Below are 26562 nucleotides of genomic sequence, written 5' to 3' on the forward strand. Positions count from 1 at the left end.
TACACACACAAACACATAAACAAAGAAAATAAAAGCTATTACCTATGAGAAATTATAAATCTTTTCAAAACATTTATATTTTAAAAAAGCACAAGGTGATTTTGAAAAGTAATGGCTGAAAAATACTCATTAAATAGGCTGCAACAAGTGCAAATCATAAAGTAGATTTTAGGAATTTCGAAGACAGAACTTCTACAGGCTTAAGCATCAAGCTTGGGACAGCTTGAGAAGTGGATGAAAAGCTGGAGCATTTACTAATTCAATCTATATTCATACACTGTCTACCTTATATACGTTCCTACCCTTTCCCAGAACTGTTTTCCAGATGTACGTTTCTATTTCTGCACTATTTGTCTATCACGTATTTTCTGAGTGTCCCTCAGAAATGTGTGTGTGTGTGTGTGTGTGTGTGTGTGTACATGCATACATAGTTTTTTAAATTAGCAAACTCTCCCTAAAGTTGGGTAAACATTTTCACTCAACTACCACTGGTCTTCTTGAAGTTACAGAAACTACTTATTAGACACTGTATATTTTTCTTATTGCTAAAATTTTCACTTAGTGGCTTCAAGTAAGAAAATATTTCAACACTTATTCAAGTTTTCTTTTTTAATATGTAGTGAATATTGCAAGTACTGACTTACATATACTGTACAAATTTGAATACATTTACTATTAGAAGTTTATAATGTTATGCACAGGATGATAAACACTTTGAACTGCTCTTTTTAGACAATGCATTTTAAAATTGTTAGCATGATTTGTCATGAAAGATGTTATGTTTATAAAATAACACAAACTATAAATTCTGAAAAGCTTTCTACCAAACCTGAAAGCTTCTAAAGTTCCTGAATAAGTACAACAAAGTAAAAGCAATTCTGACCCTGACCAGCAGGTAAATAGACATTAACCAGAATGTCACACACAAAAAAAAACTTCTGCTTAAACAAATAGAGGAATACCTGTTCACTAGAGAAATATCCATGCACATATTCAATTGCTTTTAATTTGTACTCTGTCAAAACAGCCTAAAAAACAGAAAAACAACATTAATATATATAAACAGAACAATAAGGTGTGCAGAACAGCAAAAATGCCTAAGCAACTCAGTGTAAGACCTTTTTCACTCCAGCATTAAAGGCAGCTAAAGTCACTGTGGTGACAAGACATTCTACCTTTCCAGGTTCCATGCTTTAAGGCAAGGGTCCCGAATCCCCAGGCGGCATAGGAAGCACCCCCATACAATAGGAGGTGAAGAGTGGGCTTTAATTGCAGCTATGCCCCTGCCCTAGCATCACTGCCTCAGCTCGACCTCAGATTGTCAGACATTAAATTCTCACAGGAGCACCAGTCCCTGGTGCCAAAAAGGATGGGGACTGCTGCTACAAAGGATACACTGAGAAACTGGAAAACTCCCTACTCACTCCTACGCGGAAAGGGAAAAGAATTAGATAGGATTTGACATTAACAGAAATTAGATATGGAATTTCTGTAAATGTTGAGTTTCAAAATATCCTAAATTCAACCTGTTACTTTTAAGATTAAATGTCAGACATTACTCATCCATTGGACAATATTTACTGATTTAGTATCTATCATGTGCTAAGTCATAGAGAAACACGAATATGACAAGGTCCAGTTGAGGCTCTCAGTTTTTCTACAGGGATATGAGGACCCAAGAAGTCAGAGCCCTGAATTCAACCTGTGCACCTGTCACTAACTTGCAGTGTGGCCTCTTGAGAGACATTTTAATTACTCTGAGAGCCTCCTCCCCCATTAAAGGGAAGACCATTCACTACCCATCTCAAAGATACTGTGATAATTAAAAGTCAACAGTAGATCTGACGAATAGTAGGTATTCAGTAAATAATGGTTTCTCACATGGAATCTACCAATGAGAAATTCAGAGAGAAGTCCAGTGGCCCTGACCCAGTACTACTGAGAGCTTCATGAAATCACATATACTCTCCTTGCGACTATTTGCGGAACTAAGAGATGGAAACACCAGATTATCATAATTTGGTAACAACGAGAGAAACAGAGGGAGGGAAGGAGGGAGGGAGGGAGGGATGGAGGAAAGGAAGGAAGAAAAGAAGGATGGAAAGAAGGGAAGGAAGGGAGGGAGGGAAGGAATGGAAAGGAAAAACAATTTTAGAAACAAATAAGAGTACTTCCATAAAAAAATAGGCAATGGGCCTGAGTAACTACCAGTCGTTAAAAATAAACTAATCCCTTTGCTTTTACAATAAAAATATGGTATTTGTATTTTCCATGTATCATTCTGCTAGGAGTAAATACTATAACCAGTCAACTAAGAAAAACATCCAAGGTGCTCAGCAGTTTAATTTTCATTGAAAAGGGGAGGGAAATGGCATTCTGGATAATGTACTCTTGGGAGCTATCATTATTGAACATAATCAAAAGCAAGTTTCTGGACAAAATCCTGGATTGTGTTGATGCCAAGACATGCCTCAATTTTTTCATCAGTGCCTTAGAGGCGCGGCTGTATCCTCAAGCACAACAGCATGGTACTCTGAAGTCGGACTGCCTTTATTTGAATACTGAACCCCACCCCCACTTATTAACTGGGTAACTTTGAACTAGTTGACCTCACAGACTAGGTTTGCCACCTGTAAAATGAGGAGCATAGTACCTACACCTCATGGAATGTTAGGAAAATCAAAACAAATAGCTCTTAGAAAGTGCTTAAAACAGGCACCACAGTAAGTGCTCAATAATTATGGCTATTATTATTACCTCCTTGTGGAAAAGCAAATTTGACTTTGCCCTCTCCTTTCTTCTCCCTTCCTAGTATCTTCTTAAATATCTTTGCTTTAAATGACAGTAGTGACAGCCAGTATTACCTATGAACTTATGGTGACATTCAGGAAGAGGTTACCTAGTTTAAACTGACTTCTTTTTACAAAGTCGGAGAGTAAAAAACAAAAAGGAATTATCATGTTTAGATATGCCTATATTTTCATCTCATTTTAATCAACTAATTACTTGGCATAGACAGCAAAACACATTTTGATTGCAAATCAGGAATAAGGACTTAAGTTGCTATCTTGTGTGAGTGTGATTTTCATCTCTGGAAAATTTGCTGTTCCTCTCATTAGTATTTACTATGTGATATTTTCACAACCTAAAAAGGGGAAATACACAAATTGATACCCTAAAGCTTCCAAAGGTAGAAATCTACTGGTCTACCTTAACACACAAATTATTTTCTCATGAACAGTAGTTAAATATCAGCTCATGAACAAATTATGGCAAATTCCTAATACTAAGTTAGCATGGCGACACTTTATTGCAAATCCTAACTGGACAAACTGAGCTTGCAAAAGCAGAAATTCCATTCCAAAAAGAACATTCACTATTGTCAAATAAGTAAATTTCACCTCACTGGTAATTTTTTCCAAGTCGGTCAAGGGTCTTACAGGTACAGAAATTAGTAGATAGTTGCTCAGAAGTTGTAAACAGAGTACCCTCTATTACCATAAAAATGTTACATTAAGGCTTTCCAGTTCCTATTACATAAACCCTTATTTTTGCGCTTTGAGGTACTGTTATGATTAAAGCTAGATTCCAAAATATTTTGCAATCTGATTCAGTCTGTGAGGTATACTACATGAAATGTCCTCAAGCAGAAGTAAAAACTTGGAAAATAGGAGAAAGAAGTTTTGGAATTCAAATTATTGAAGCCTATTCCTAAGAGTATGACTTTAAACTTAATGCCACACTTTTCATTATGGCACTAATTTTGCCTGGCCCGGGCAATATACAGTCTGTCAATCCTCAGATTTGAACAATCGTCATGATAACTGCCATTAAAAACACTTTCTACACGTTATCTCTAGTTTTCAGCCACTCTTATGTTACTAAAAGATGAAGAAATTGGTCATATATAGTAAATCACTTACCCAAAAGTACAGTTACTAAAGATTTGTAGAGCCAGCTTCGGAACCGAGGACTCTCTTAATATAATTTCCACAATACTGCCGAAATTTTCAAGATGTTTATAGCGTTAACATGACTTAATTTGTATGTTTCGTTAGTGTACCAAGATATAATTGCCTACTCTAGACGTTAAAATTCCAAACAATTTTGCAGTCAAAACCAGTGTTTCGCACAATCGGCACGCAGTCTATCAAATTTAAAAAAGCTACGAGAACTCCTCGCTCATGGAATAATTTAAGGAATTAAGTGTAATTACCTTTCTAATTTCATCCAGCACAGTTTCAAAAGACTTTTTGTCCATCTTGGCTACTCTCCCGACGTGGTTATAACAGTTATACTTTCAATTACAAAACGTTCATCCCTGGTCAGCTTTGACAGTGAAAATATTTACAGCTGAAGAGGAAAAAGCCTCCAGGAGCAGGAGAAAGGATGGGAAGAGGTAGACAGTACTTCAAACGTGGCAAAATTTTCTAAAAGTGGAGACTTATAAAAACAAAACCAATCAGACTGCCCAGCTTTTTTCCATAAAACTTCAGAACACCTCTGAGAAGAGCTGGGTCCTCTCTGAGTCCCGCAGAGAAATCCAGGCTTCGGCAGCGTCGGTCCCCTGGAGTTGAAGGGCAGGCGTCGCCGGGAGACAGTCGTGAAGCCGCTATCCTGGGTGGAGACGCACGGGAGCCGAGGCACCTGGTCCCGAGTCCCGAGTCCCGAGTCCCGCGGGCGGCGAACAAGGAGGCGCCGGCCTCTCTGCCCTTACCGCCGCGAACCTGGACTCATGACCCAGCTCGCGCTCACCCTCAGCCGTTCGTCGGGCTCCTGGGTCCCGGAGCCTGGGCAGCAAAGGCCTGGCAGGCTCTTTGTTACCAACTGCAACACCTTTCAGGAATGGATTGGCGGCTGGAGAACACGGGAGCCGGGAGAAGAGGTACACGGTCTTGGGTGGGTGGGTGGGGGGCGGGGACTCCGGCACCCCGCAGCGCAAACGCAGCCAAGAGCCCTTCCCGGTTACCCCTTCAGCGCCTACCAGCTCTGGTGGGCCTTCAAGGAAGACCGTCGCGCCCGAGTAAGCTCAACGTCGCGCCGCCAGTTTAGGCCACTCCTTCTCGAAAGCCGAGGGAGGGGAACCTTGTGTGGGAATATAGGTGTCAATGGCGTATGCCTGAATGCTTCGGAATCAGATGCGGATGACATCCTTTGCAGAACCCGGCAGTCATTTTTGAGGGTCACATCTCTATGTATTGCGTTGATCTGTGCTAGCTTCTAATTGGTCAATCTTCACTTGAAAACAATGAATGTCGAGTGGCTAAGGCATAGCTAGGGGCACCCTTACTTTGGCAGACTGGAGAAGTCCTTAGCGCAGACCTCCCTGGGGCGGGAAAGGGTGGTCTCTGAGTCAGCCCAAGGCACGTGACGTGGGGGCGGGGATCCGGGAATGCTCTGGGACTCCGGAAACCGAGTTCTAATTTTTTTTTTTTTTCGCCTTGATCTTTGCTCCCTTCCAGCTCTCAAACTTTCCGCGTCCAGGGAGGAGCGATTGGAGATAGGAGGTTCGACTTGGAGGCCTGGCTGGCACTGTGTGCACATCGGGCTTCCTGTCTCGTCATGGCGAGATTCTGGTTCTGCGTGGCTGGCGCTGGCTGCTTTCTTGCACTTCTGGTTTTACATTCGCGTATTCGTGACTCCCCGGTGAGTTGAACAGTGAGGAAATGTATGGATAGCACTTTTGGGAGGCGACGCTTGTGGGACAGAAGTGGTGGAAACACTGGCTTGTCTGAAACATGAATGAGGGGATCGGAACCCTTAGGTGTTAAAATATTTATATAGAAGGTCCCTGACTTAATGATTTTCCACGGTGCAAAAGTGACAACATTCAGTAGACACTACTTCCAGGGGCCAGCGCTATGCAAGTATGGTACGTTCTGGTGATGCTTGACAGCGCTCGGTTAGCCGCACGATCAGGAGGGTAAACAATGGATACTTTGCATTGTAGAGGGTTTTTTTTGGATATTGTGTGTTCGAGACCCATCACGTTTATGAAACGCACATATGTGTCTTCTGCTTCTGATGAGAAGAGGAAGGCTTTTTGAGATGAAACTCAAGGTAATTGACCAACTCTAAGCTAATGTAAATATTCAGAGCACGTTTAAGGAGGGCTAGACTAAACTCTAAAGTTTAGTAAGTTATGTATAGCAAGTGATTTTCGACTTAACCACATTTTAAATTTACGTTGGGCTTATCAGGAGGTAAGTCAAGGAGTATCTGTGTATGATACATCTTTCCCAGCTTCCACTACATTCTCAAATAATTTGCAGATTTGTATTGTGGTGGTCTTGGTCTTTAAATACGTAAACCCATTTCTTCCCAATAATTTCTGACTTGTGTCAGGTGTCAAAGCATGCTTAAAAAGAAGTTTTTTTGTTGTTGTTGTTCGTTTTTAGCCTAGAGAGTAAACTGAATCTTAATCTTCTGATTTTATTTAAGGTTTTAAGGGAGTTTGTTTTTCAAGTTTCCTGGAGAACTGAGAACGTTCTTTACCGGTTGGATGTGGGTTGGCCTAAACATTCAGAATATTTTACTGGAGTAACATTTTGTGTTGCAGTTGACTCTCTGAACGGACTGGTTTACATAGCCCAAGTAAGTATAACTTTTTTTTTTTTTAATTATGAAAACAAAGTAAACAACAGCCTATTTTTACTATACTGAGTAACCATATATGTTTATATTATGCCAGTTGTGGAATTCGTTTTTTGAATTGGTTTCAAGTGAATATTTTGGCTTTGAATGTGATAGTATTAATATTGTTAGGTTTTGAAGCTGGGTTTGAAATGTTACTAATTTCCTTGATTAACCTTTAACTTTTGTTTCTCTCTGCCAAAATAAAGATTGCTTCCTTAAAACTGATTCTATCTAAGCAATTATTTTTTTATACCTTCAGAGAGGGGAAAATATCCAAAAGGTATTAGTGTTCACAGAGGATGGATATTTCCTACGAGCCTGGAATTATACAGTTGACACACCTCATGGTATGTTTGCCACCAGGACACTGCACGAGCAATCCATCTGGATCACAGATGTAGGAAGTGGTATGTGCACTAATATCGATTAATTTTATCTTGCTAGAATTTACACTTTGTAATTAATGAGATCTCAGTTTATATAAAAAGTGCCATTACCACATATGTTCTCAGAATCCAAAAGATTTCTGAGCCTCAACTAATGACCTATTTATTTCAAGCTGTATTTTGGATGGTAAGATTGTGTTTAAACCAAAAAAAAAAAACAAACAAACAAAAACAAGATTACCTCTAAGATCATTCTAATAAAATTTGACTATATTCACTTTTGTTAGGATTTACCATTAAAGGCTTTTACTTTATACTTCATCCCATTCATGTAATCTTTTTAAATAGAATGCTTCACTGATTTCTAGAAATAAAAACACATGATCTCTTCATTCTTTCCATTATATCTTGTTTTTCCATGCACAGATCTGAAGACAGTTTTTGTATTCCTTCCCATTTTTCAATGGAATAAATTCCTTTTAATAAAAACAGGGCCGCAAATCAACCATTTTTAAAAAACATTACTGGTATTCTATTGCTTTTGCTAATTCCTTAGAAACTTTGGAGTTTGCTTTTTTTAATGTTTTATTCTTATTGCAACAAACTTTAGGTAAAGTTTCCAAATCAAGTATAATAATAAGTATAATTTTCAAGATAGAATTGTATTGTAAGCTACCTTACTTTATTTCCAGTGAGCTCAGTGTACCCAATTTATCCTTTGAACAGCTATCAGTTAGTTCGGTCTTGGTATGCCTTCAAGTTGATTTCTCTTAGCAGCTTTATGGTTCTCCCCTATTTATTAATATTCTACTTTATACTTTGCTTGTAAGATAATTATAACTCAAAATCTAATGTGAGAAAATAAGATATTAGTGATTTGGAAAGATTTATTCCCTTTTTAGGAAAGAAAAGTTAATGGGTTGAATTTTAAGTTTGTTTACACAATACAGATTTAAAATTTAAAAAAATCTGTATTACAGAGCAGCGGTCCCCAACCTTTTTGGCACCAGGGACTGGTGCTCCTACAAGAATCTAATGCCTGAAGATCTGACATGGAGCTGGGGTGGCAATACTAGCTCTGGGGAGTGGCTGCAAATACAGATGGAGCTTCTCTGGCCCACTTGCTGCTCACTTCCTGCTATGTGACCCAGTTCCTAACAGGCCAAGGACCAGTACTGATCCGTAGGGGCGGGGCGAGGGGGGAAGGAGGTTGTAGACCCCTGTTATAGAGAACGTTTTTTTGTTGACCTACTGACATTTGAGATCTGCACATTAATGATTGAAATAAGAGTTTTCAAATGCAGATTGTTCCTTGATTTCCTTTTACAAGTAATGCTTATTCAAGGTCATCAGATAAAAATGGAAAATAGTCTACCCATAATTTAACATGAGGTTTCTGTATAAGGAGTCAATTTTTTTAGTTTTATTTATTTGAATTTAGAATCTACTTATTGTGGAGTACCTGAGATTTTATTTCATGAACAGATTTGGCTACAACTGATAAAGAAGCTCTGTTGCTTGTCAAATATAACATTTAATTATCTGAGCCTATTACCTTTTTATTACTGCTTAATTTTATCAAATTTTTGCTCTTAGCTTATAGTTGGCCCTTGAACAACATGGGTTTCAACTGCGTGGGTCCACTTACATGTGAATTTTTTTTCAGTAAGTGCTAGAAAATGTATTTTCTTTTATGATATTTTTAATAACATTTTTAGTTTTCTTGTGAGAATACAAAATATGTGTTAATTGACAATTTAAGTTATCAATAAATTCTGGTCAGCAGTAGGATATTAGTAGTTAAGTTTTGTGAGTGTCAAAAGCTGTGCAGGGATTGACACCCCTAATCACTTCCCCGACCCCCTGTTGTTTAAGGGTCAGCTATACTTAAAAAACAGGAATGTTTGTGCAGTGGTATATTTGTGAAATGTGCATGCCTGTCTTTATAGGATCCTATGGTCATACTATTAAAAAATACAGTTCCTTTGGTGATCTTGTTCAAGTCTTGGGTACCCCAGGCAAAAAAGGCTCTGGTTTGAATCCTCTGCAATTCGATAACCCTGCAGAATTATATGTAGAGGACACAGGAGATATTTACATTGTGGATGGAGATGGAGGATTAAATAACAGATTGATCAAGTTGTCCCAAGGTACATGACTTAATTTTATATATGGTATGATAACATCATCTAATAAATTGTACTTAATTTGTTTGATATTTAATTTAATAGTATATTTTATATGAACCTGTGTATGAAGGACTCAGGTATATTACTAGGAAAAAAGAAAAGAGGTATGGAATAGTTAATAATAAATGGTTCTGATAATAGTCTTGCTTATTCTTCACCAAAAGCTAGGTGTTTCCTTTGAAATGAACTGGAGGCTGTATGAGAAGTTATACTGAGCTCAAAAAATAAGTGGTTATTTTTTCAATTAAGAATTGAGAGGTTAGAAATCTCAGAGTTGAGATATCCTGCAGTTTGATTGATCAGGAAGTGTTGTCTTGAATTCCCTGCTCTGCAACCTCAGTAGTATCATAAGTGTAGATCTATTACCAATGAAAGTTAAATGCTACTCTGTAACTTTAATAAAATTGTAAACTGAAATGAGGAGGAGAAACCACTATTGACTGAAGAAGTAGGACAACAGTTCATGAAGGAAATAGTTCTTGCATTAAATTGTTTTGGTGGGAGGGGACCAGTGAAATGGAGGAGCCTTTATCACACCAAGTTACAGGTGGTATTAGGTTTTTAGGAACGAAGCTTAGAATGCACTTTTTTAAATATTAGAAAATAAGATATGGGATAGTCTTAGCTTATTTTGGGAAAATTTCTTGGGGCCAAGAGATCAAAGGAAGAGGCTAACAACCCCAGCATTACATCAAGAGTTTATTAAAGGAACTTAAACAGAAGGCACATCTTGGATGGCAGCAAGATGATGTGGATATCCTCCAAGCTGCAGGTAGGGGCTAAAGAATTACATAGAACGGAGCAGGATGAATAGGGGAACTGGTGGTGACCTGCCAGAGATAAGGGGAAAAGGCCTTATCTTGCCAGGGGCAGGAATAGATCAGACAGTTTGTGAAGGGATTTACATGAAGCAATCTCTGCTGTGGCCCAGATCTAGCTCACAGGTCTGGCAGAGGTCGTGTCATGGAAGTCTCTCCTCCTCAGCATATCTAAGGAGTTTGAAGCCATAATTTTGCCTATAAAGAGTCTTTGACTCTCTACCTAACCATCACATTAGTGCTAACAGCATTCCTTATGCTGTGCTCCCCATCCCCGTGACCATTCTATCAGTTACTGATTTGTACTTCTTTAACCCTTCACCCCATTCTCCCAGCCTCCTAACCCCCCTCCCCTCTGGCCGTCACCAGATTGTCTTCTATATTTATGAGTCTGTTTTTGATTAGTTTCTTCTTTTTCCTTAGATTCCGCATGTAAGTGAAATCATATGGTATTTATCTTTTTTGACCAATGTATTGTATACTTAAAACTAGTAATAAAATAAAATTTAAAAAAAAACTTCATGTTTGCCAGAAAACAAAAAAGAAACTATAGTACAAATTGGAAGTTAAAAAATAGTCACAAGGATGTGAAATACAGCATAGGGAATATAGTCAACAATATCGTAATAACTATATATAGTGTCAGATGAGTAGTAGACTAATGGGGGGAATCACTTTATAAATTATATAATGTCTAATCACTATGTGTACACCTGAAACTAATATAAAATAATACTGAATGTCAACACTAATTGAAAAACAAAAATTAAAATACATAGAAAAAGAGAGTCTTTGAGGTTTTTAAATAGAAAAGTGATGTTATAGAGGCAGAGTTTTTACAAGACAGTACTATGTCAGGATACATTTGCAGTAAGTTATGTCATATGGAGACTATGTAGTGAATTATCACCTAGTAATTTGATGATAGTAAAGGGAAATGAGTTGGGAATAAAGAATCCAAAAAATTCTATGAGAGAAAGATACAACCAAATTTAGGAGACAGATTGACTAGAGGTACATTAGTTTCTTGTGGCTGCTGCAACAAATTGCTACAAACTAGGTAGCTTAAACATAAATTTATTCTCTAGTGGTTTTGGAATACAGATGCCTGAAATCTATAGAGCAGGCCTTTCTTCCTTTAAAGGCACTAGGGGAGACTCTTTCCTTGCTTCTTTCAGCTTCTTGGTGGCTCCAGACCTTTCTCGGCTTGTGGCAACATCACCCCAGTCTCTGCCTCTATCTTCACGTGGTTTTCTTCTCTGTGTGTCTCAAATCTCTCCCCTTTCTCTTATAAAGACACTAGTCAATGGATATAGAGTTCATCCTAAATCCAGGATCATTTCATCTCAAAATTTTTAACTTAATGATATCTGCAGAGGCCCTGTTTCCAGTAAGGTCACTCACAGGTACTGGAAGATGGAACTTGGACATATCTTTTCAGGGGGCCACAATTCAACTCACTGCAGGGTAACAAAGGAGACAGACTATAGAAACATAATGTGACTATTTAAGTTCAAGGGAATGATAATACCAAAGAACAGATTAGTTAGGAAGGGAAACCAGTTTTGAGGGAGAGATTGACATGAACCCTAAACAATGATTTTGAGTGATGAAAAATTCACATGGAGATAATCATTAAAGAAGTAGATTAATTGCTTGAAACAAAATGATTTTTTTTGTAAGGTATAAGAATTAGGCAAATAGGTAAATAAACAGAAAGCCAGGAAAGAGGGGTTATAATTGAATAGTTTGTCTGCAACCTATAATAGGAAGTATAATACACAAATGCATAAGATATTCTGTAAGATATGTTGCCCTAACCATATATGTTTATCATTTATAGATTTCATGGTGCTTTGGGTACATGGAGAAAATGGAACAGGGCCTGCAAAGTTCAACATACCTCACAGTGTTACAGTTGATTCAGCTGGTCGGGTAAAAAATGCAGAGTCATCGTATCTGGAACTGTGTGCCTGAATAAGGTTGTGTGTCTAGGTGTGTGTATCTGGGCTTGTGTATATGAATCTTGGTAAACCTATACATGTCCGGACATCTGGATATGTATGTTTGTTAGTGATGTGTGTATCTGGGTGTGTCTGGGAATACCTACTTACTCCCTTGTAAATGTTTGAATCCTATAATGATGGCAGTTTCCAAATATTTAGAAATGAGCAAAATAGATTCCCTATGTTTCTTAAAGGGTAGAAAGAACAAATAAAGGAACAACATAAAATTACCTGAGGTAAAAAAGAGTTGCTGTCCTACTAGGAAAACTACTATAGGTGTTCAAATATATTTGTAAATCTGAAATTTAAGTTAATTTTAGAATATATTGATCAAAAGGGAGATGGAAGAGGTTAATCTTGGAAGCAGCCTAGGCAAACTTGATTTTATTTGCTGCTCTCTGTTTGGGGAGCAGGAATCTTAACTGATAAATTACAATGCATTTCTTATTTTTCCACCTGTATCCACTATCACCTCTTTTGCTTTTACACACCTTTAAACATGTGTACCACTTCTTTGGGGTTACCTTCCTATAACCAAACCCCAACCCAAACTGTTTTGTATTAGTTTCTCCTTCTGTTTTCCTATAGTATAGCCTGTACTTCCCTATTATAGTAATTATCATGCTATAATAGAATAATTTGCTTTCCCTAATAGAGTATAGGCTATATGAGGGCACATACTGAATCTTTTTTGCTCTCTATCTCAATGCCTAGTATATAGTAGTCAGCTTATGTATATTTGTTAAATGACTAAATGTTTTGGTGTAGAATGGGTGCTTCAGACTAACTTCGCTTCATGCCATTAGAAATTTAACCCGTTTTTGTGCTTGGCAAGTAACTTTCTGGATTATTTGGCTTCCTATGTTGACAAGGTGAGAATGTTTTCATTGTAAAATTTTCAAGTATTTCTCATCATACATAATACATAACTAAGATAACTAAGCATGTGAACTTTGTATAGAAAGTTGGAATTAACTACTCTCCTCATGGGATAAGAACAAGGTCAGATTTCTGAGCATGCAAGACCTAGGCCCAGGTAAATTCAACATGGTGAGAAATGTCCTTTAGAGTGGCCTTGGAGATTGTTTGATAAGGATTATTTGGCATTACTGAATAATGAAAAAAGTTATTTCTACACACTTGTGTTTTTATAACAACAGCAGTGCTTTTCTGAGCATTCTACATGATTAAGTCATTTAATTATCACCCCAACCTTATATAGAAAGATAATTAGTTCCAGAGTTAGATTTGTTTCTTAAACCATATTTCTTATCATTAAAATACACTGAGTAGGAAAAATAATGCTAATAATGTCAAGTGTCATTCAATCCTAGGAACTGATCTGTATTTCCTCCTTGGTTACTAATCTATGACAGTAATCCCAAAATATTTAAGGAAAACCCATCCTTAGAAAAGAATCATAGATCCGGAAAAGATCTTGAGAAATTACCTTGCTTAGGAATCAACAGCCTTTCTACAGTGATGCAATGAGTCTATATTTATTTCTGATTGGAGATGAATTCAGTGGCTACCAACACTAACACGCACTGACAAAGACATAGTCGTGGTTACCCTGAAAAAATAGTCTGTGAATCCACAAACCCAAGAAATCCAAAGATTCCGAAATAGGAAGGTAGAGACAGCAGGATTGGTCCACCCTTCCAGTCCATTTTTACATAGCTCTCTACAACCCTAGCCACGTTTCATTAAAAACTATTTCAGTATGTTTGCCATAGGTTGCATAGATTAAATACAATACTCGAAATGTCTTTTAGAATGTACCTTCCTGTTTTATAATAGCAGTTTCCTTACAGCCTGTAGCAAACCTAAATTAAACTGTCGTTGGCCTACAATCATTCTTTATGTGTTACTAAAATTTCCCAAGCTTTCTCTTTAAGTGTTTTGGTACTTCGGACATACTTTGGTAAATAGCAGGTAGAAGTTAAATGATATTGCAGTACGAATGAAAACCTGGCTTCCTCCTAGCCTGAGCTCATGAAAAGCAATCCTGCTTTTTGTTGTCATTCTTCCAGGTACTGACAAGTTGACAGTACTCAGTGGCGGTGAATGCTTGTTAGCAGAATGAATGAACGCTGTTGCATCAGTGTCTACAAATCCTCTGCCTTATGTTGGAGTACTCTAGTTTTTTAGTTATTCATATGTTTAGCATAGCAGACAGAGCATTATAGGCTTTGGGTTAAGACAGATGGCTACAGTTGTTCTCTCATTTGTTGTAAGCTGACTTCAAACAAGATATTTTAACCTTTCTGAACTTTATTTCCTGTCTGAAACGGGTCTTTTAATACCTTCCTCTTTGGGGTCCTGTAAGTACTAAATGAGATAATGTATGTGAAATTAATGAAAATAAACATTCTCTCCCATCTCCCTTTTTTTTATTCTTTTTTCTCATTATGATATAGATCTTTTACAGAAAACATTTTTTGTTTGTGTTTTCAGGTGTGGGTTGCTGACCGAGGAAATAGAAGAATTCAGGTTTTTGATAAAGACACTGGGGAGTGGTTAGGAGCATGGAATAATTGTTTCACAGAAGAGGGACCTTCTTCAGTTAGGTAATACCTTTTTATTTTAAAATGCTTGTTTTGTTTGCTTTTTGTTAGGTTCTCTGAAGAGCTAGCTGAAAGTTTAAAATATTTATTGTTAATTTTAAGCAGGGAAAAGGAAGAAGGAAACAAGAATGTAGAAAACATGTCATATTTCAAATTCCAGTCATATTTCAAATTTCAAATTACACTCCCAGTGCACTGTGTGACCCAAGTAGCAGAAATAGTATATGCTGGACCTTTTCTGCACCCTTTACCTTCGAGATGCATTTGGTAAATTTTTAAATATAGAGTGAAAATGAAAATCTTGAGTCTACCCAGCATAATGCTAATTCACGTTACTTTCATTTTGTATAGTATTCTGATAGTGTTATTTTTAAAAAAACTTAAGCTAATCTTTGGTAGTCTCTACCATCACAAATCTCTTGTTCCCTCATTAACAGAATTAGATCAATTTAAATGCCTTTGAAAGAACCCTTAAACGCTCATTCTGGCCGCCTCTGAGACCCTTCAATTCTTGCTTTTGACAACCCATTATGATAGCCAGGTCCCATATAGGTGACTGTGGTCACCTATACTTAAACCCTCAATAAAGTCCATGCCCCATGCCCCCATCACTCTGTATGCTTTGACTCTTTTAGGATTTTACTGTGGCCTCTATAAATACTTGTCATTTTATTTTATCTCCATTTCTTCATTGTTTATTCTTCTACTAGAATATGAAGACAAGAGAGTAGAGATTTGGGTTTCTTGCTCACAACTATATTTTTGGCACCTTGAATAGTATAGGCATACTAGGAACTCAATATTTATAGAATAAATGAATCACTCAATTGGTCTGCTAAGCAGTTTGGTATATAATGTGAAACCTGTGAAATTTGTTTTGTTGTTGAGGTTATTGTGGGGGCGGGCGGAGCACTTAAAGAACGAATTCAGCTTATTATGATCTAGGAAATGTGCTGCAAATAATGTATCAACCAGAAGGGCCAAGAAAATAACTTTTGGGGGTAAAAAAAAAAACTTCAGCAAGTAGGTGCCTGCTCTTTAGCCCTGGGGGGTGGGGGTGGGGGTGGGATAAACATATTGAGAAAACAAACATTAATTTTGCATAAATTTATTATGTAAAATGTCTTCCTCCTTAGATTTACTCCTGACTGGAAGTATTTGATTGTAGCCCAGCTAAATCTTAGCAGGCTCTTATTTGTGGCAGCACCCCCAGTAGGAAGCATTGGCTACTGTTCTGTGATCAGCTCTATCCAACTAGCAGATCAAGTTTTACCTCATCTCTTAGACATCAGTGGGAAGACTGGAGCAATCTATGTAGCAGAAATTGGAGCAAGACAAGTACAAAAATATGTGCCTTTGAATAGCTATTTCCGTTCATTCCATTCGTAACATTTTTTGCCCTGGAGATCTTTCAAGTGAAAGTTCAGATTCTCAAATTCATTGTTAAGTGCTTAAAAATAATATTCAGGCCCATGCTACCCTGAACAAACCCAATCCTGTCTGATCTTGGAAGCTAAGCAGGGTCGGGCCTCAATAGTACTTGGATGGTAGACCACCTAGGATGACCAGGTGCTGTAGGCGTAAAAAATAAAAAAAATAAAAGATTGTAAAGCTGACCAAGGTCCTTGCAATCTGTGAGGTCAACCAAGGGTTGCCTCGCCTAAATAAATAAATAAATTAAAAATGTTCAAGCACAAGAATTTGTTTTTATTTTTACATGAACTAGTATCAGAATAAAAAAATTTTATGTCATTAAGAATCATGTTTTGTTGCCGTTCTCTTGACTTAATTTTACTTGTAAATATACATAAGGATATTTTAATGAAAGAAATGTAACTATAATAAAAATGGGGTCAGAAAGAGAGGCTAAGGTTGTAACCTAGTTATTTGTCCTGGTAGACTAATTCTCTCTGAGAGCAAAAAGAATAAAAATGAGTTTTTAGGATAATTTTTTGAATTTTACTTGAAAAGCTACAGACCTCCAGTTTGTTCACATTATACACAATGAATTGCTTTAGAGATCAAGTCAAATGGGCACTTGATTAATGAGCACTCACAGAATGCTAGGTCCTGAAGATTCAAAACTGAAGAATCAAGGTTTGTCTATATGCCTTTTGAGTAGTGAACAGACAACACAATGACAGCAGTGCACCAGTATGGTGAGAGAAGAAGCATTACATCTGACTGAGGGAATCATGCAGACACTTTTCAGGGGAAGTCCATTTGAGCTCCAACATGAAAAGCTGAGGAGAAAACAATGCAGTCCAAACACACAAGTTATAAAAAGTTATAAACTTGATGTGAACTCTGGTAGCCTTTCTTTGAAAAATCCCAGTTGGCTTTGGTACTTTAGCTGTAAAATATTTAATTTCAACATTTAAATGTAGGAATAAAATTACCAGTAGCATCTAAGCACTTTACCAAAAAAGGATTTTTACAAATAACTGGAATGTTTTCTAAAGATAGTGTTAAAAATAGGGTCTCTCCTTCATGCCTCCTCATTTTTTTTTAACATGAACTCAGTTCATTCCTAACATTTGTCTATCTCAAAGAACTTTTAGAATGATTTACATGAGGATGTATGCAACTAAGCAACTAAAGCTAAGCAACTAAAATTAATAATTTCCTGTCATTCTATTTGTATGTCTTTTTTTTTTTTAGCACTTTGGTCCGAATATTGGCTTTATGATTAAGACCACTTTTTTCAGTTTGTTCTAGTTTATTCTAGATTCTCATGGAACTTTTTTTCATGTTATGATGTTTCAGATCATTCTTCCCATCTATCAGCCTTCCTCTTTTTCCTAGTGTTTTACTGTAATTTGAGTAGTATGTGAGACATCTTAAGCTGACTTTTCTTATCTTTTATTATGATTAGAGTCAGACCTCAAGGAACTTATACTTTTTTCGTGCTTGAATAGTATCTTGATGCATTTAGGAAGGAAAATCTACCAACAGGAAACCCTGTACTGTGTTCCAAGGCCATTGATAAGTGTTTGTGCCACTTATTAAGTTGTATGATCTTAAATGAGTAGCCTCAGCTTTCTCTTCAGTAAAACAGGAACATGGTGGTCTTTCCTCCTTCAGGAATGCTATAAGGATTAGTTGTGCAAAAGGTACATAAGTGCATTTTGAATTCTATAATAGCTCCAAGTACATTAAAGGCACTGTGAAAGGTCCTTCTAAACTTGCCATTTATCTGATACTATCAAGTTCGCCTGAATTTTATGTTTATTGCTTTCATCAAAACATATCCCTGTGAACTTTATGCAGTCTAGCCAATATAGTTAATTGATTTGGATGAAAGAAAGTAACTTGAGGGTTTTTTCTTGTTCTGTTTTAAGTCAAGATAAGAAGTGCAAATGTCTCCTTGAAGGAATGTAAGTTGGTTAAACTGATTTTGTCATTTCAAAAATATTTTAACTTTGTTTTATACTGTTTCTTACAAAATATTTAACATATTACTTCTATGTGTCTTGCTAAAAATATTTTATTAGCATACTAGTAATCATGTTGTTTCTATTTTTCCCTTTAGATAAAGTGGTTAAATGGATGAGAAATGTGTTGTATTTCCTATTAAAAATAACATTAAATTTTTATAAAGAAAAAACACTATTATCTGACTCTCATTAAAGTTTATAAAAGCAGTTTGTAAATTATTGAAGAATTTCAGTAGTCATCAAATCACAAGTAGATACTGAAACTATCCCCCTCCCCCCTTTTTAAAAAGATTTATTTTCCTTTTATACTAGACAGTGATATTAGTGTCAGGTTTACAACATTGTGACTAGACATTTATATACCTTATGAAGTGATCGCCACGATAAGTTTTATACCCACCTGTCACCATACATACTTATTACAATATTATTGACAATATGCCCTATGCTGTACTTCACATCCCTATGACTGTTTTTATAGCTTGCAATTAATACTTCTTAATCTGACCATTTTTACCCAGACCCTTTCTCATATAGCAATCATCACTTTGTTCTCTTTATTTGCAAATTTGTTCATTTAATTTCACATAAGTAAAATCCTACAGTATTTGCTGACTTATTTAGTTTAATACCCTCTAGATCCATTCATGTTGCAAATGGCAAAATGTCACTTTTCATGGCTGAGTAATATTCCATGTATATATGTACTACATCTTTATCCATTCATCTATTAATTGATTACCCAAGTTGCTTCCATTTCTTGGTTATTGTAAATAATGCTGCAGTGAGCATAGGGATACATATATTTTTTTGAATTAGTGTTTTGGATTTCTTCAGATAAATACCCGGAAGTAGAATTGCTGGGTCATAAGGTAGTTCTGATTTTAATTTTTGGAGGAATCTTCATACTGTTTTCCACAGAGACTGCACCAACTTAAAATCTCACCAGCATTGCACGAGGGTTCCCTTTTTTCCACAGCCTCGCCAATACTTGTTTGTTGGTTTATTAATTATAGCCATTCTGACAGGTGTGTGTTTAATTCTCTTAGAATTAGTGACTCAAGACATTTTTTTTCTTCCTGACTCTTTTCCCCTATTCCTCTTTTAGCTAATTCCCATTCATGATCTCAGGATCTCATTTCTATTATGCTGTTTTAGAAACTACTATCAATTGTGTAATAAATGAATTCATCCAGAAGTTAAAACTAAGAAATGCAACAAGAGCATGACCTGTAATTCTGCATCTGCCCTGGATGTGCGTGAACACCAACACCTCAAGCATATATGCTCCTCGCATGTAGGGGGGAGACACATGTTTAACAGGCTTGATTGAGTTCTTCAACTCAGGTGGTTACATTTTGTGTGAAAGAAAAATAGCAAAATGGAGTTGTTATTATCAAGAGAGTCTACAATGGAACTGGGGCTCTGTAAAGCAGAGCTAATGCATCTCCTCCATGCAAAACTGAACTTTTGAACTTGGCTATACCTCAGGCACAATGAGGAATCGGAATGGAGGGAGGCAGGCTACTTTGGAACCACTCTGAGCACTGTTTCCATGGCAGCAAAATATAGTGTTTTAGTTCCAAACTTAAGGCTTGCGTCAGACCATCTGGCTGGCAGTGTCTAAACCACACCTGGAACTCTAGTTTTAAGAAAGAGGTGGAAATAGACGTTGAATGATCTGACCCTCCTGTCCCTTAGCTACTCCTACTTGTCCTATCATACCCTATGGGAGAAGTCACATTGCTCGTGATCTCCACCACACTTGATAAAAGCGTGGGGAGTACAAGGAGAGAGAGGGGTGGAAATAGTAAAAATGAACACATGGTGGGAAGAGGGTGGGGTCCGCTTCTGTTGTCCTTGAGTCTGTGGCTGGTCACACAGCCATAGCTGGAACAGACAACTTCTTCCGGCTGCTTCCCAACCCATATTCTATGCCCCTCAGCCAGTGCTTCAGCTAATGAAGGGTCTCCATTCATAAGGACTCAAGCTCCCCTTCCCTGTGGTTGGACGTGGGTGAGGTTTGTGCTGTCTTCTGTTGACATTATTCCTAAACATGATAGTGCAGGCATGGTCCCAAGGGACCTCTGGACAGTAGCTAGTTATCCAACCATGTAGCACAACTCTGCCTTAGGACCCATCACTCTTGCCTCCCACTGTAGTCCCCTCACCCCGGACCTACATGTTTTGGATCTGGAATAAATAGCACCATCATCAGAGCAGAAAGCAGATGTAGGACAAACACCCAATCCTCTAAGATATTGGCTCCCATTTGTCACTATAGCAGAATCACATTTTTATCAGATAGGCATCTCGCCAGCCCAGAATCCTGTGTTTGCAAGAAATACCTAGAACAACTACGCATCCTTTTTAGCTTTGGAAAATTCTGGCTTACACATTTCTTCATAAACAATTATTAATAGCTAACCCTTTGTGTTAAAAATGATCTTATTTTGGATGATAAATGATACCGTACGGGATCAGATCTGTCAATCCAACATTGCTTTACTTTCTTTGCTGTAAATGAGTTATTTTGTCGGAAACTGTGGTTTACATGAATTTACCATGCTGATAAATGCTTCGTGATGTCCACTGTAGTATTACTGGAAGAAGCCTAGTGATCAATGAATGAGGCACCAGTTTCTGGCTATTTCAGTATGAAGAAGTCACGGACAGACTGGCCTGTTGTTGGGGTTGCATCCTGTGCCAAGGTGTTGTCTGTGGCCTGCAGAATGAGTGATGGCAACCGTGATAGGCAGATGATAACAGGGAAAGAGTAGGTTTTGTTGGGCAAAGGCTCCACCTTCCATGTCATCATGGTCGCCAGCACTGGCCTGAAGGAAAATGCCAACTAAATTTAAAGAATGAGTATGTCATCCTGTTGATGCTGACGCCTTTTCTGTGGAGGGGACCTTTTGGTGCACATTCATGTGGGGCACAAATATCTTGTGACTCAGGACTTATCCTCTAAGTTTCATCAGCATAAATCTTCCTTAAGTCTCATTTTCACTAATTCTCATGCAAATTAGTGCCCACCTACCTCCAGTGAGGCATAAAACCAAGCTATCCGTAAAATAGTAGTTATAGAGCAATACATTTATAACCATGTCAGGGGGCAACGCTCATAAATAGAAGGGGTTTGGGAATGTGAAGTGTGGATGAATACATCATATGAGCTAAGGACACTTTATTCCAAAGGAAAATCTGAAGTTAGATTTTTAATGGTCTCTTTCTTTTAACAATTACTAAATGACACTTCTTTGTTGAAATTTAATGTGTCCAAGGGTGAAGTCCTGGTTGTAAGAAGCATTCTAAAACACTCAAAAGTTGTAACACTTTTGCTCAGCTCAATGCTTTCTTGGTCTTGAATTAGATCTAACCAACCAGTTACTGTTTCGTTGGCAAAGGGACAGAATTGGACCAGACGGGCTAAGTCCCTTTGTTCCTGGAGTAGAACAGTATTTGTTCTGGGCATAAAGGTGTGTTGTGTTAGAGGATACTGCTAAAATGACAACTGTCAAAAATAAACAAAACCATTGCATGAAATGTAACAGTTCATAAATCTACTCTACATAGTGTACAGTAGTTTGATATTTTAAGTAATACTTTTGCTAATAATAATTAGTTTGGTCTATCTTATTCCATTGGCTAGCATAGAGTATGTTTCTACTTTGTTTTTTATCATATGATATTTTAATTACAAGAGGTTTAATGTAAATGTGTGTTAATAATCACCTTTACCGACAACATAGACATAAATTTAAGAAACCCTCTAGGACGTAATTCCATAGCGTAGAGGTTAGCACGTCTTCTTTACACACAGAAGGTCCTGGGTTCATGAGCCATTGGGGTCACAATCTATGGTCTATGGCCATGCCACCCTGAACAAGCTCCATGTCTGATCTTGGAAGCTAAGCAGGATCTGGCCTGGTTAGTATTTGGATAGGCGACCTCCTAGGAAGACCAGGTGCTGTAGGCATAAATAATAATAATAAAAAGAAATTTTCATTCTCTTCATTTTAAAATTACTCTGTCCCATGTCACTTACTGGAGCATATATTTTTATTCCCTTTATCCTCTATAAATATTTACACCAAACTCAATTTCATCATTTTAAGAGTTCAGCCCATCTTAATAGTATCCTAATAATAATAATAGGCATGGAGAGCATTTATTTTGAAAGGATGTATTAAATTGTTTTGTGGAGACTTTAACTGCAACAATAAATAGCTTTAAATCACAGTCTTCCATTTTCTGCCAGAGTGCTGTGACATTCTTTTGTTTCTTAAAAGTGTATTCTCTACAACCACCTCCATTTTTATTTTATTTTATTTTTTTATGCCTACAGCACCCAGTCTTCCTAAGTGGTCTCCCATCCAAGTACTAACCAGGCCCGACCCTGCTTAGCTTCCAAGATCAGACAGGATCAGACATGTTCAGGGTGGCATGGCCATAGACCAGTCACCTCCATTTATTTTAAAGGAGGATCCATATTTTTTTCTCTATGATTCATAATGGAATTCCTATTATTTATGCAATAATAGTATTTCTAATTTCATTTATATATTTGCTTTTCATTGAGGAATATAAATGAAACTAAGGTTTATATGTCTATTTTAAAATCACTGTGGCATAATAAAGATAATTTAGAATTTTCAACAGGTACTTAGAATCAGATCTTTCCTCTTGCCAGGCCAAGTTTTCTAACATAATTCTTATTTTTTTCCCTTGGAAATCTGTTACAAAAAATACTAATGCTAGTTTTATAACTTTTTTTTGTTTGTTTTTGTTTTTTAATGCACGATCTTCTACCATTCTCAGAAGAAATATAGAGACTCTGGTTGTCTGAAGCACTTGGACTGCCATTAACACTTCCTGTGGTTCACAGCCCCGTGCTCTAGGCTCTTGCGGAGCAAAAATGTGTGTGTCCCCTCCTCCTCTTTGAAGCTGCATGGACTCACTTCACCAGATAATCTGGAGGGTCTTTGTGGCTGCAGTGGTGGTGGTAGGGTTGGAGAATATCAGTTCTGTCCCCAATGATGTGCACACAGGCTTTCATGTCCAGCAGTCGTGATACAGAGTAATGGTGGTGGGGTGGACCTAAGATCACAGATAGGATTTTCTCTCACTTGCTTTTGCAACGTTGTGGGATTAATTCAGACCATAGCCCCTCCACATACTCAGAAGACAGAGGGCTGCCTGGTCAGGAGCCATAAGGAAGGCAGTAAACAAAGGGCTGTAGGCAGTGCCTGCTCCCAAGGAGGTTTTCTGCTGCCCCAATAGACGTTGTCTGCTCCTGTAACCAAGCAGCATATTGTACGCCCATTTGCCTGATAAGGCAGCTGCTCCCCCAATAAGATAACCCCTCTCTCTGCCTGTGTGCATAAAACTCTGCTTGCTCTTGGCTGGGTGCAGTTTCTTGCAGCTCCAACCAGCTGCCATCAGAGTTCCTCTGCCCCATGTGTAATAAATAGCATATCTCATGCCTTTGCTCTTCCTAGTGGTTTTATTTTTTGGAATAGCCAAAGCCCAGGTGCATGTTACAGGCCTGGAGCTCCTGCATTATAAATGCAATCTTAGTAAAAATAATAAATGCAGAAAACTGAGGAAATGTATACATAAATCCTGGTTCTATATTATGATATCGGTAAAACAGAGAAACAAGTAGAAGAAAGTTGGTGGACAGAGTGAGGTACCCTGCGGTGCTTGGTCACCTGACCCAGAGTAGATGCCCATTGCACAAAGGGATGTTAAGACACAACTCTAAGAGCCCATGAGGATTGTCTTCTCATTCTGTTGAATCTCCCTACCAGAAGCTTTCCTAATGCATGTGTAGCTAGAATATATGGGACAGGGACTTCCACCTCTCAGATGGTGCTCATGCAGACAAATCTTTCCATGGAAAACAGTAAGAAAATTGTATAAAATCTCAGTACATAAACTAGGATCGAAGATCTCAGAGACCCAGCCAGGTAACGAGGACCTGAGAGAACAAGACCCCTGAGTAGAAGGGGAAAAGGAAGGCACAAGACAACAGGAAGAGCCACTCTTCCCTTCAGAGAAGTTGTCACATACAAGCAGCCAGGAGACACAAATAAAGAGTAGTACAGGAGGTCAAGAAATTTAGAAAATAACCTTTAAATCTTCTGGGGCTGAAGGGACACAAATTTGAGTTTAGGACTAACAAATGCAAAGAGTTCTAAATGTGGCCCAGAAGTCAGGGTGATTAGGAAGCAGAGCAGCCCCCACACAGAGATGGTCACCTGACCCAGAGTAGATGCCCATTGCACAAAGGGATGTAAGACACAACTCTTAAGAGCACATGGAGAAGCTCACCCGTGGCCCACCTTTGACCAGCCACCAGCCAGTTACATGTGACTCCTCTCTGGGAAAAAATTTTGGCATCTGGAGGTCCAGATTTTCTCTAAAATTATTTATATACATTGTGTGTTACTCACTCAGATGTTTCCAAGCATACAGGGGACAGTATTACATGCCTAAAAACCATGAGATTTAACCTTAATTGGAATCAAACACCAAGAAATTCAGATACCATCATTATCAAAGAGGTTTAAAAATAAAATATGTTTAAGAGATAATTTACAATATGGAGAATTTCAACTGGAAACTCTGAAAGAATAAAATTTGAAATTCTGGTCACAATTTTAAAATTAAGAACTTAATAGATGAGTTGAATGAAGTATTTGATAACTAAATAAATTAGTGAACTGGAAGTTAAGCCAGAAGAAAATAGCCAGTCTCAACACAGAGATAAGAAAGATTGTGAAATATAAAATGGATCATGTGTGCTTTGTCTCCCTAGACCATTTATTTTGTTGTTCTCATAATTTTTTTCAAATAGCAGGACCTGAGATGCATATGTCCACTGTGTGAGATTCTGTGTCTACTGTGTGAGATCTGGGCAGGAGTTGGGCTGTGCTTAGTGCTCACTCCAGCTGTGGATGCCAGAGGTTGTAAATTTCTGCTGTGCCCTTGTTTTGTCCCCTCTGTCCTGAGGCGTTCCTGGAGACTTTCTCTTAAATAAAGCCTGACATGCTGCTTTCAATTCTGTTTCCCAGTGACTAATATGAAGAAAAAGCATCACTAATAAAACAAAATAAAAAAGACTGTAAAAGAAAGTTTCAAAGAGATTTATGCCAATTGTTCAAAAATTTGGATGAAATGAATAATTTCTTAGGAAGACTCCATACATCAAGACTATACAAAAAGAAAAAGAAACTTTGAATAAATCCATATCTCTTAAAGACACGGAAACTGTTATTAAAATCTTCCTGCAACATCAACTCCTGGATCAGGTGGCTTCACTGATAAATGAGTCTAAACTTTTACTAAAGAAATCACCAATTCTGTATGAACCTGTCAAGAGACTACAAAATGATAGAATTTATCTAATGGGTTTTATACCACTATCGTCTTGATTCTCAAATATAACTATAGCAATACAAATTATTGACTAACCTGTCACCTAAAGATAAATATAAATACATGTAAAATGGATCCCTTGGTATATATATAAAACTAACATTGTTTTAAATTTTAAAATGAATCTATGTAATATTCTATATTAAGAAAATAAAAATTTTAAAGTCATCTAAGTAAATAAGAAAAAAATTGACAAAATTTAATACTCATTTCTTATTACAAATACTTCATATCAAAGTAGCTATAGAAAATTACCTCCTTACTGTGACATGTCACCAAAACCAATGACAAACCACATAACTGGGTTTAATGTTTTGAAATCTATTTTCACATTAGGAATGTTTCTAATTAGCATTTCGGGTCAACATTATATAGGAATTTTGTGTCAGCAAAATAAATCAAATAAATAAATATTAAGAATATTCAAAGAGATTGATGTCAGAAACATAGCAGAGTGAGAGACATCCCCAAATGTCTCCCCTCGAAACAACAATAAGCTGAACATCTAAAACTCAACAAAAAAAAACCCACCGAAATCCCACACCAGCACGTCTGAGCGTGGGATGTGCGTATAAGAGCTACCACAGGTCAGAACCCTGGGTATCAGGCTTTGGACTGGGAAAAACATAGAGGCTCCCTCTTGCAGCCCTCAAAGCTCCCTGTAGGAGGAGGGGAGAGAGGAGAAGGTGCTGCGAGTTTCCTGAACAGCTCTGCTGGGAGAGCTGTGAGCTCCATGTGGTCAGCAGCAGGGCTCAGTATCAGGGCAGAAGACAGAGAAGTGGGGATGGGAAAGAAACAGAAGTTGATTTTTATGGGCTATGGTTAAAAAGCGAGGCTGAGCTGCAGCCCCTAACCCTCAACACAGAGGGGCTCTCTGCCGTATCTTCTGAGACCAAACACCTCAAAGCACCAGGGGAATCTGAGCAAATGCTATCAAAATGGTTGAGACATTGACTGAAACTAAGGGTGGTGAGCATGATTGAATAAGAAAAAAAGACATTATTAAGACTTTATATAAAGCAGAGATCCAAGAGGCTTAGATGCCACCTATTGGACACCAAAAGAAAAATGCCTTCTTTG

General features: G+C 37.6%; 2 protein-coding genes and 1 pseudogene across 8 annotated transcripts in view; 1 reads left to right on the forward strand and 2 right to left on the reverse strand.

Annotated features, from left to right (window-relative positions):
* PROSER1 (proline and serine rich 1) overlaps positions 1-4720 on the reverse strand; it is a 31257-nt gene extending 26537 nt beyond the window's left edge. For 2 of the 5 annotated variants that reach the window (XM_036228498.1, XM_016161369.2), the window contains exons 1-2: positions 4217-4720; positions 963-1028 (exon numbers count right to left, since the gene is read on the reverse strand). In XM_036228498.1, coding sequence (XP_036084391.1) covers positions 963-1028; positions 4217-4261 — 111 coding nt within the window. In that variant the 5' untranslated portion in view covers positions 4262-4720. Of the gene's footprint in view, positions 1-962; positions 1029-3923 lie in introns of all 5 variants that reach the window. The other 3 variants (XM_036228500.1, XM_036228501.1, XM_036228499.1) reach the window with 2 other exon arrangements.
* Positions 4721-4781: 61 nt separating this feature from the next.
* NHLRC3 (NHL repeat containing 3) lies at positions 4782-16161 on the forward strand. Of its 3 annotated transcripts, none has more exons than XM_036228504.1 (8): positions 4782-4885; positions 5463-5646; positions 6442-6594; positions 6896-7043; positions 8972-9172; positions 11873-11964; positions 14493-14605; positions 15739-16160. In XM_036228504.1, exons 2-8 carry the CDS (start codon positions 5563-5565, stop codon positions 15989-15991), a joined length of 1044 nt encoding a protein of 347 aa, XP_036084397.1. In that variant the 5' UTR covers positions 4782-4885; positions 5463-5562; the 3' UTR covers positions 15992-16160. The 3 variants fall into 3 exon arrangements, with proteins under 3 accessions (XP_036084397.1, XP_036084396.1, XP_036084398.1); XM_036228503.1 differs by lacking the exon at positions 4782-4885 and adding an exon at positions 5254-5363; XM_036228505.1 differs by lacking the exons at positions 4782-4885; positions 8972-9172 and having other exon boundaries at positions 5370-5646; positions 15739-16161.
* A 6217-nt stretch (positions 16162-22378) lies between these two features.
* LOC118609509 lies at positions 22379-22497 on the reverse strand (annotated as a pseudogene).
* Between the last annotated feature and the right edge of the window lie 4065 nt (positions 22498-26562).

Source organism: Rousettus aegyptiacus, unplaced genomic scaffold (assembly GCF_014176215.1).
Source record: "Rousettus aegyptiacus isolate mRouAeg1 unplaced genomic scaffold, mRouAeg1.p scaffold_m13_p_11, whole genome shotgun sequence".
NCBI lineage: Eukaryota > Metazoa > Chordata > Mammalia > Chiroptera > Pteropodidae > Rousettus > Rousettus aegyptiacus.